At 35.9% G+C, this 11,961-nt stretch overlaps 1 protein-coding gene across 1 annotated transcript in view; it reads left to right on the top strand.

Annotated features, from left to right (window-relative positions):
• The first annotated feature begins 1,615 nt into the window (after positions 1 to 1,615).
• LOC101131374 (ADP/ATP translocase 3-like) overlaps positions 1,616 to 11,961 on the top strand; it is a 37,173-nt gene continuing 26,827 nt past the window's right edge. Inside the window, exons 1-2 of the mRNA XM_055350065.2 lie at positions 1,616 to 2,503; positions 8,331 to 8,395. Of these exons, the coding sequence (XP_055206040.2) occupies positions 1,631 to 2,503; positions 8,331 to 8,395 (938 nt within the window). The 5' untranslated portion in view covers positions 1,616 to 1,630. The remainder of the gene's footprint in view (positions 2,504 to 8,330; positions 8,396 to 11,961) is intronic.

Here is an 11,961-nt window from a genome sequence, read left to right as displayed (position 1 = left end):
CAATATCAGTGTGTTAAGTCAGAAAATGCTAAGTGAGTCTAGCAAGAAAAAAAAAAAAAAGGTGGAAAAAGGTTAGAAAAAAAAAAAAGATAAAATAACAGCCAAGTATTTATTAACGTGAAGCTATAAAAGCTCAGTGAGCATCAAGCATAATTAATACAAAGAAAACTATATCCTATGCCTAGCGTGGTTGCTCATGCCTGTAGTACCAACATTTTGGGAGGCTGAGGCTGGTGGATTGTTTAAGTCTAAGAGTTTGAGACCAGCCTGGGCAACAAGGCAAAACCTTGTCTCTACTAAAAATACAAGAATTGGCTGGGTGTGGTGGCACATGCCTATAGTCCCAACTACTAGGGAGGCTGAGGGGGAAGAATCACCTGAAACCAGGAAGGTCCAGGCTACAGTGAGCTATGATCACACCACTGCACACCAGCCTGGGTGGTGACAGACATAATGATACCGTCTCAAAAAAAAAAAAAAAAAAAAAAAAGAAAAGAAAAGAAAAAGAAAGAAAAGAGAAGAAAAAGAAAACAATCCCCTGTGCTATCATAGTACAACTTTAAACAAAATAAATAATATTGATAGTATCCGGAGAAACAGTACAGTTTACATTTAAATAGACAATGATACAAATAATTCATGAATTTCTTATAAGAAATAATAAAGACCATCTGAAAATGGTCTAACATCTCTAAACTCCTGCATAAAGAAGAGCTTACTTTAATGAAGTTTTGGGGTGTGGCTTTTATCTAATAGATTGCATTATAATGGAATTAGATAAAACCCACACAGATTTTAAGCAAATTATGTCAGCTTGAACTGAAACAAAGTCACAATGAAGAGTGTTATGTAGACCCCTGAACTACCATGAGCAGCAAGGAGGCTGAGAAAACTACTCGGTTGCAAGCATGATATATTTTTTTAATTGAAAAGGAAGAATAACTGGTGATGCAAAGATGTAAGCCCAATGGGCACAGCAAAGAGTCACGGAACATTAGACCAAAGAATTAGGACTGAATGTGGTTAGGGAAGCAAGGAACTGACAAACAGCACTCAGTGGGTTTCAGAATTGCTAGGACCAATGATGGCAAGCCTCCCATTGCTGCCTTTTGGAGTGAAAGCATCTATTATAGTTATCCTACGTCTTTCTCTGTATTATATGTTGAATATAGAGGACAGAGGACTTGCCTCATTAATTTACAAGTTTTCAAATTGAGAGAAAATCAGCGGAGCTATAATTGAAGTGCTACACCCAAGAAAACTCATCCACACCTGGAACTCCTATACCTAAGCCGGAATCTCTGATAGAATGAGACTTTATGGGTGGAGGCCTGGGACACAGATGATTATATTCAGCATGTGAGCAGAATAAGAGCTGTTTTGATGACAAGGAAGACCGTGGTAGGCTATATTTTTCATAATGGTCATGGCAATATCTCAGTCCAACCTAACTCTTCCAGAACCTTGCCTCTCTTCTATAAGGAGGTGGGAACCTTTGGAGATCATAATTAATAAATAGACTGCAGCTGCTTTCGGTCCTGGTGGCCAGGGCTGAGCCAGCGACGCCCTCCCTTCACTCTCCGCGCCTGCTCTCCTGCTGTCCGCCCGCTCCGCTGCCCGCCAGGCCACCATGACGGAACAAGCCATCTCCTTCGCCAAGGACTTCCTAGCCGGAGGCATCACCGCCGCTATCTCCAAGACAGCCGTGGCATCGATCAAGCGGGTCCAGCTGCTGCTGCAGATGCAGCAGGCCAGCATGCCGATGGCCGCCGCCAAGCAGTGCAAGGGCATCGTGGACTGCATCGTCCGCATCCCCAAAGATCAGGGCGTGCTGTCCTTCTGGAGGGGCAGCCTGGCCAATGTCATCCGCTACTCCCCCACGCAAGCCCTCAATTTCGCCTTCAAGGATAAGTACAAGCAGATCTTCCTGGCGGGCGTGGACAAGCACACGCAGTTCTGCAGGTACTTTGCGGGCAACCTGGCCTCTGGCAGCACGGCCATCGTGTATCCCCTGGATTTCACCAGAACCCGCCTGGCAGCCGACGTGGGAAAGTCAGGCACGGAGCGCGAGTTCCGAGGCCTGGGAGACGGCCTAGTGAAGATCAGCAAGTCTGACGGCATCCGGGGCCTTTACCAGGGCTTCAGCGTCTCCGTGCAGGCCATCATCACCTACCAGGCAGCCTACTTCAGGGTGTACGATACGGCCAAGGGCATGTTCCCCGACCCCAAGCACACACACATCCTGGTGAGCTGGATGATCGCGCAGACCGTGACGGCCGTGGCTGGCGTGGTCTCCTACCCCTTCGACACAGTGCGGCGGCGGACGATGATGCAGTCCCGGCGCAAAGGAGCTGACATCATGTACACGGGCACCGTCGACTGTTGGAGGAAGATCTTCAGAGACGAGCAGGGCGAGGCCTTTTTCAAGGGCGTGTGGTCCAACGCCCTCAGAGGCATGGGGGTGGGGGCGGGCTTCGTGCTGGTCCTGTACGACGAGCTGAAGGTCAGCAAAGGGCCTTGGCATCCTCCACACACACACACCAAAGGAACCAAGAGAACCACGTGGAATCCTCAAGTGTGCAAACCATCGACATTCGAGAAATTCCAGTCGTCTTTTTCCCAGCCGGACCCTGCCTGTAGATGGCCAGGAAATGCTCTAGAAAAGGGGCGCATTGGCCGAGCGTGGTGGCGGGCGCCTGTAGTCCCAGCTACCTCGGGAGGCTGAGGCAGGAGAATGGCGTGAACCCGGGAGGCGGAGCTTGCAATGAGCCGAGATCGCGCCACTGCACTCCAGCCTGGGCGACAGAGCGAGACTACGTCTCAAAAGAAAAAAGAAAAGAAAAAAGAAAAGAAAAAAAAAAAAAAGGAAAAGAAAAGAGAAAAGAAAAGGGGCGCATTGTGATCCAACCATCGGTACCGGATTCCAAGTCTTGATCAGTAGGGGAAGGGAACTAGGGTGTCCTGGTGGGCCCACGGGCGAGGCACTCCAATACTCACTCAGACCTAGAAGTCCGGATGCTTGTAGGACCCAAGTCGTGTTTAAGTATTTATTTAAAACAAAAGAATCATGTTCCCCATTTGTACTTAAGCACTAGTCCCTCTTTTGCACAGCCGAGTACTTTCAATTATGTTCTATGTTGGGCATCCTGCTACGAAACATTAAACACAGGATGCGGGGCTGGGGGAGGGCTAATTAAATAAATAAATAAACAAATCGAAGGTAGCAGAAGTGAGACTAAGTAATATATTAGGCTAGCTTAGAAAGACGGTGCAGCTTCCACTTGACTTTTTTTTTTAGGACCCTTGCCTTTTGGAACTCAGACGTCATCTTATGAAGAGGCTGAGGCTACATGAAGAAGTCATGTTGACATGTTTAAGCACATAGGTCTAGCTAAGGACCCTGCTGACAGCCAGGATCAACTGCCAGATATGTGAGTAAACAAACTGTGGTGATTTAACCTCCAGCTTCAGAGTAACCCTAATGATGCTAACTAAGTACAGCAAAGACAAGCTGTTCCTGCAAAGCCCTGCTCAAATAGCAAATTGACGACCATAGTAATATTGTTGTTTTAAAAAACAGTATTATTGTATCAGTTTGTCAACATAGAAAAGCTTTAAATAGATAATCTTAAAAAGTAATTTTCTTAAGAATATATACATTATGATAGCATTAATATATAATACATTGGAAGTGAAGCCTAAATAATTGTTAATAAATTTAAAATATCAATATGCTTTAAAATGTTAATTACTTTTTATCAAGTTGGAGAGTTTAAAGCAGAAGTCAAGCTCTTATCACAAGTGATCTTCTTTATTGGGTAAATGCATTTATTAATTACTTTTAAAAATTTATCAAAAACACGTATAAATAGGTGTTAAATATTTAAGGTACTACAGAATAGATGATGTTTAACAAGAAAACCTTTAAAGATGAGGTGTTGGAAGAAACACAGAACAAGCAAAATGCATCAGTTTACTAAATGCAGGAAATGCAAATCAGTCAGTAAATTATTACAGCAAGAATGCATGGTGATTAAAAAAATAAGGTTAGCCTCATACATACACATGCATTATACATATAGCAAGGACAATAAATGTAAGTTAAACGTAATTCTTTAAAAACACTCACAAATTGGATTAAATAATGCTTAAAAATTGCTATGATAAAAAATGTTTAAGACATTCAAAAAAGATACACAAAAACTGAAAATACAGGAATAGAAGTAGACAAATTAGACAATTACTAATAAAAAATTGAAGTAATATTAATATCAGATAAAAATAATTCAATGTAAAAGGAATTCAATGGAATATTGGAGGGAATAATTGTTCAAGGACAAGTGTTTATCTTTATCTCCTTGGAAACATAATACAGTTTTGAAATTTATAGGCAAAGAGTGTTAGAACTATGAAAAGAGAGACTAAAGATGTAAATGTATTCTCTGGGTGACGTAGTTCAAAACTGATTGTTTTTGCTCTTATGATAAAATAATTCAGATAGAGATTTCTTGAGTGATTTTTTACACAATAAGATATTCTCTTTGTAAATTTCTGGTCAACTATCCCCGACTATCACCTGTTTTTACAGCAAAACTATAAAAATTTTAAGTTTCAACTTTTGAAATCAAATTGCCAGAACAATTGATTATGATGTTGAATGACTAAATCTACAAACATTTGTTTCATAGCAGTGGGCTCTATCCTAAATATAGAAAGACTTGAGTCATCAATTATAAATAAAAGTATAAAACATAAATATTAATTTTAAATATAATATTTATAATCAACATAGTGTAAGCTTTGTATTTAAAAATTGTATAAAAATATGAAAATGAAGAGGCTTTTTAAGTGTTCAACTGACAATCCCGTATTTATTAATTAAAATCAGGTAAAAACTAACTATAAATTTAGATAACCTTCAATACATTTATTTTATCACTTTTTTTAGCTTTCTGCATAATAATAGTGGGACATTCTTGATTAAAAAATCAATTTCATGAACACTAAATAAATTATATCAAATGGAATTAATATGCATGATGATTTACTGTAATTTAACTCAAACAGAAAAATTGAAAACTACTCAAGTCACAGATAAAATTAATTTTAACTGTATCTTTGGGGTATAATTTTCCTAACTAAAACTCACTCCTATCATTAGAAAAGGAAATCCATGAAGAAAGCAGGAATTTTATACGGAATAAAAGTTATAGCATATGTTAAACGGGAGAAAGTTACATAAATTGTCAATATTCTTCTCACACTAAATAGCACTAAAAGGGTACTTTGAAAATGAGATTTAAATTTAAAAAATTTCTCTCTACCTATGGCATTTTACCGTTTTCCATTCACAATGGATAATACCTGAGGAAGAGTTCTGAGGTGGCAGCATGCTTGTACACCTGCTTTGCTAAAATTGCTTAAGTGCTAATTCACTGGCAATTTCACTGCAATAGCAGGTAGTTTATTTTTAACTGCATTTAGGGTTTTGAATGCTCATAGTGACACAGAATTCAATCTGTGAGCCATTCCATGAGAAACTATTCAAGATTAATACTTAAAACTGTTAATTAATTTCAGCAGTCACTGGGCCTTATACATAAAATCATTGCTTTGTTAAGGTAAATGCAGATGTTTGTAAATTCATCTTTTAAATAAGTGTATTTTTGAGAAAAATGTTCAATTTAACAAATATTTACTGAGCACAATTTGTATAGAGAAATAAATCAAATAGACATTGGGTACGATTACCATAGCAGTTTCTGAACACATGGTCCAATAAATATAGTGGATGTGTGTGTGTGTGTGTGTATATATACACACACACACGTATATATATGTATATGTGTGTGTATATATGTATGTGTGGCTATACATATATTTATACACATGTATTTCACCCTCATGCTAACCATTATCAAAAAATTCATAACCAAAATAACCACAGATGCTCTCTTCTGTCTCAGAACTACATCTTTTCAGTTTTGAGGTATAAATTACTAATATTAAGCATTACTAATTAAGCATTACTAAGAAATTACTAGCATTCACTTGAAAAAATGAACTTAAATCATCACAGGCTGGTTTTGTAGATCTCTTTAGATATAAAAATGGAAAGTTCTAGATTTAGAAAATCTCTAGGATATAATTACATTTTAGTGTTCTTACAAGTCTTGATTTCTCCTTTCTGGGACATCCAGAATGTTGACTTTGATAATTATTTAGCAGAGTCAAGATAGATACACCTCATATTATAGCAACAATTCATGAAGCTACTTTGTCTCTGAAACCATTTTTAATAATGTATATGATATACTTAACACTTGGCCTGAAAGAAAATGTCATAAAATATATTTTCTTTTACATGTCTTCATTCTAAATCCCTTTTCGTATCATTTTTCCCTAACCATTGTATAGACATTTCATAACTTGCATTTTGGGTGCTTTGTTCCCCTTCTTTGATGTCATTAAAAATACTAAAAGCAAATTCACTTCAGAAAACAGCAGAAAACTTGCATTACTTATTTTTTTTTTACATCATCTCATGCTGTCACCTCTTGTATATTTTTCTTCTAAATTGTTTGAAATTTGTCTCCCATATTATCTGACTATACTTTTGATAATAATAAAACTTTATTTGCATAGTTACCTCAAACTATATTAAATGCACAGGTCAATTACCTTCCCACAAAAATAATTACCTCATACTTATTTTGCTGGGTTTAGTGAAGTTTGAATTAACTTCAGATTATTCCTCTTGTCACAGTGATTTGTATGGGTTTAAATTTGTCTTTTTCAAATAATTTTCCTCATTTTATATTGTATATATCTATAGGAGAAAATGTAGCAAATCCGGAAAAACTAAATAAAGAACATAAACCATGCATTGTCCAACTACCTGGAACCATACCTTTTAGAGTTTGGTATAGATGATACCAGTTTTATGTGTGTGTGCATACATTTAATGTGCTGCTTTATTGTGTTTTAAGTATGTTTACATAATTCATAATATTTTAAATATTGGTTTTAAATATAGATTTTTCTATAATAGTAAAGATGTCTTTTCATAAAAATGCAGAAAAAGCAGAAATGTATAAAATTAATAGTAACCTCTTACTCAGATCGATGAGCAAATTACACTTAATATTTCTAAGTAATTAGCATTGCATAAAATAGTGAGATCAATATTTTAATTGGCAAAGAGCATAAATATAAATTATATATGTGTGTATGTGTATATGTGTGTATATGTACATATATATCCATACATATGTATAATCTATATACTATATTATATATTATATTGAGTCACTTGAGCCATTTTTGCTTTATTTCCATTTACTTTCCTTTCATTATTTTTCAATGGGAAAGATTAATAAACTACCTAATGGCAATCACTAAGGTCATCAAATCATTCTTCCTATATACTCTTCCATCTATTTCTCATCAGTCTTCTTTCTGAAATATATTTAAAAATCAATATATAGTGTATAACCTTAAATAGTAAACACAAGAATAAAAATATATGGAATATTCTTTAATGAGTTAAATTCTTTTTTTTTTTTCATTTTCATTTTCCCTCAAACATTCTCCTTCTACAAAAGCTGGTAAGACCTCAAGCTGTGCTCTTATTTGTAATGGTAAGTGTCATTTTGGTGGCCATGTGGCTACACAGCATGAGGTAGCTATGATGAACCGTGATGAAAAACGACAGGTGCAAAATGAGAAAAGTTTGCACACAACAAGTTTGGCTTTATAAAGGCTTCAGGTTTACCATCATCAGAGAACCTTGATCTGCTGTAGTTTAAAACAAGGAAGGGAACCACCTGTTTTGCCTCAAGCAATAGTTAAGATCAAACAAAATACGCTCTGAAACAGTAAGACATGACAAAAGAGAGTGAAAGGGTTTTTCAGCAATGGCAATAGAAGTTACTTTCTGCAAAAAGAGTTGGGTTATTACCAAGTAAAGCACAGTGGTAATAACCCAAAGGCAAATTAGAGTAAAGAAAAGCAGATATATGCAGGTGGTAGAACAATATTTGCATTTCCATAGATAAATACTTTTAAACATACAGAAAAAACAAAGGGACACAGAACTCATAGTAATGATTTGGATATTTCCTTTGGCCAACATATCTCCTCAGTTTCTAGGGCACACACTGAGATTCAAGAGAAGCCTGAAGAAGAGCATATTTATAAAATAACTATCCACAACTGACATCTACTTGTAAAGGATTAATATATTTTTCATAAACATGAGAGATATATCCATTCATAAAACTCTTTAAATCACATTGTACAACTTGGATGTGATGGTTGCTTATTCACAGGATGAAGACGCAATGACTGGAATATACAATGTAAATGATTCACACATAGGCACCACCACCTCCAAGTAAAAAAGCAATTTGTGAAAAACAAGGAAAACTCTTGTTTTTGTCGGGGCCAGAGAAGTATAGTTGATGGTAATTTGTAATCAGAAAACACAGCAAACTGCTCGATTAAAAAAAATCAATCCCAAACTTCTGTCTTTTTTACAGATTCTAAACTACTATGTTAATTAGACCTAAAAAACTATAGGTATATGTGCATAATCAAATCAAGTCTTACCGAAATCTAGATCTGATGGCTTCCAACACCAACATTTAGAAAGATATCCCCAGTGCAGGCCGGGCATGGTGGCTCACGCCTATAATCCCAGCACTTTGGGAGACCAAGGCTGGTGGATCACTTGAGGTCAGGAGTTTGAGACCAGCCTGGCCAACATGGTGAAACCTCAACTTTACTAAAAATACAAAAATTAGAGCCAGGCATGGTGTTGCACGCCTGTAGTCCCAGCTACTTGGGAGGCCGAGGCAGGAGAATCACTTGAACCTGGGAGGCAGAGGTTGCAGTGATCCCAGATCGTGCCACTGCACTCCAACCTGAGTGACCAGAGTGAGACCATGTCTCAAAAAAGAATTTATCTATCTATCTATATCGGTATCTATCTCCAATGTGAAGCAATAATCATATTCTTGTTTCATAGAAAATAAAAATCATAAAATATCTACATGAAATAAAAATACCTATTGTCTATTTGCATGAAGTAAAATGGCAAATTAGTACTTATAAAAAATTAAATTATATTAAATGTTAATATTTTAATATAGTTTGAAAGTATAAAATAAACATAATTTTCTTATAATTCAATTCCTACAAGATGGCATTCTAAGTATTTGGAGGATACTTTCATTTTACTATTTTCATATGAACATGAGTTACATTCTATAAAGCAGTCATAAGAGTGCCTGGCACATCATAAAGGTTCTATAGTAATTAGTTATATAAAAACAAAATCATTTTCATAATCAGGAGGTACACAAAATGTTCTGACATGCGCTTTTTAAACTTTGCATTTTATTGTAATCATTTTTATAAAAATAATAAAAAGAAAATGTATATCATGTATACATACAAAATGATAAAAAAAGAAAATGAGTTTCACACTAAGATTCCCTACCCTATTTAATAGACATAAACACTGTTGTGTTTTCCTGTAAATCCGTCCACAAAATATCCCTTACATACGTATTCTTATGTGTGTATGTGTATGTATACATGTGTGCATGCATTATTATACTTAGTATTTTTAAATAAATGGCTATATATTATAAGCACTGGAGTTTTACTAATCAATATGTCTTGGAAATACATTTGATTGATATATATTTGAAACTCTCTATTAAATAGTAGTAGAGTGGCCAGGTACGGTGGCTCACGCCTGTAATCCCAGCACCTTGGGAGGCCGAGGTGGGTGGATCACCTGAGGTCAGGAGTTCGAGACCAGCTTGGCCGACATGGTGAAACCTCGTCTCTACTAAAAATGCAAAAAACATAGCCGGGCATGGTGACAGGCGCCTGTAATCCCAGCTACTCAATAGGCTGAGTCACGAGAATCGCTTGAACCGTGGAGGAGGAGGTTACAGTGAGCCAAGATTGTACCATTGCTCTCCAGTCTGGGCTACAAGAGCTAAACTCCACGTCAAAAAAAAAAAAAAAAAAAAAAAAAAAAAAAAAAACAAAGGTAATAGAAGGGAAATCATACTCTATTACTCTATAAGAGATATCATTAAAAAGATAAAAGCCCCTGCATATAACTTCATATTTATAGATCAAATACTGAATTAGCTTCTTCAGAATTCAAAAAGAAGTCTCTAATGTTTTCTATCAACATTTCTATTCAACTAGAGTAACTAAACTGTATAACAGAAAAAAAAAGAAATAGAAGTACAAAATTGGAACCTTGAAAATAAAGCTGTCATTATTTCTAAATGACATAATTGCATACGTAGAAAGCCCAAAGTACTCTAGAAAAAAATAAGAGTGTTGATTAATAAATTTAGCAAGGTTCTTGGATGCCAGGAAAATGTATTAAATCAGTTGAATCATCTACATAGTTAGCAAACTTTTCTTTAAGGAACAAGATAATATGTATTTTCACCTTTGTGGCCAATATGGCCTGTCACTACTCAACTTCACAATTATAGTAGTCCTTTGATTTGTGTTCCATGCACTGTTCCATATCACAATCTTGCTACGAGCCTCTGCTGCTCTGAACATGTGGTACTAGCATGGTACTGTGTTCCATTCACATATTTCACAACAGTCTCTACTTGACATTCAGACAGTTTTCTTTGCCTCACAATATAATTCCATCTGCAACATACATTTAGATATCCATTAACAGTTTGGCCAACTGATAGTACTTTTTTACACTTGCTCGTAATAATTCTGAGTTTTTTCTTGGTTTTGTGACTTTTTTTTCCCAGTAAATGTAATGGATTCTAAGCAGGTAACATATAACTGCCCTCTTGAAACAAGTAGTCCTGCCCATCAATTACTCATCAGTAGAAACACTTATGCTTACTGAAAAGAGAAACCCAGTAAGGTAGCCTCATTATTTGAGGCTGGAATAGCATAGAACAGATCCACTTAGCTTCTAAGCTTCTGCCTGATTTTGCAAGCATATTTCAAGAAAATGATCTAAGGATTTATACACTGAATAGGAATATCAACCCAATTTTAAATAGTAATATCTAACCTTCCTTAATATTGTTGGACACTTGTAAGAAATTGATTCCAGGAGGTACAATCAACTAATACTTTATTTGCAATACTCCAGGACTCTGAAACACTAATTTCCATGCATATATATTAGCCATCTCAGGGAAAAAAATTAGCTCACCCAGAACAGGTTCTCATGTCTATCTTTACATACTATTTGACTTGACAAGAAAACATCAGCAAAAACTGTGTAAAGCATGCTAATAAACTCAGTTTCATCTTATTTAAGAGAATGACATTGAAGTAGTACTAGAAATCCATTCTGTTAATAGGAAAAAATGGAGAATTTTGATTACAAGTAAAGGCACGTAATTCATGGCCTGATAATCATTGACAACTATATTAACACATATTAGCAGTAACAGCTCAATCTAATATCTTAGATACAGAGATTTTAATAATCCACAAAAGAATACAAAGCTGAATATTTATATTTCTAGTTTTTACTAAATAGGGATGCATTCACTGGACTTTGCCTGATCCTACAGTCCCAGCGCTTTTTTTTTTTTTTTTTCCACATAGTAGAATCCACTTACTGTTAAGTGTAGATTCAGTAGGTCTACATTTCTAAGGTTAATATTCATCTCAGAAAAAAAAAAAAGGGAATTAAGGAGTTGTGACCTATTATTCTGAAACTTTTTCCCTTCTGTCCTTTGTAACTCTTCAGAATGAATATTTTTGCTTAGTTCGTATGACATTGTGTCCATTAGGGTCCTCAATCTTGTTGAATAACTATTGTCCCTAGTGCTAAAGACCATATTCTAGTAACTTTCATGGCACTCAATCTACCTGTATCTAGGACCTTGTTTTCTTAGTGGTCTGATCTCCAAGTAGCCCTATTTGGGAACAGAAGCC

The sequence above is a fragment of the Gorilla gorilla genome, chromosome 13, assembly GCF_029281585.2.
Source record: "Gorilla gorilla gorilla isolate KB3781 chromosome 13, NHGRI_mGorGor1-v2.1_pri, whole genome shotgun sequence".
Classification (NCBI taxonomy): domain Eukaryota; kingdom Metazoa; phylum Chordata; class Mammalia; order Primates; family Hominidae; genus Gorilla; species Gorilla gorilla.
Note: the sequence above shows the minus strand (reverse complement) of the source record. Positions and strands in the feature narration are given on the sequence as shown.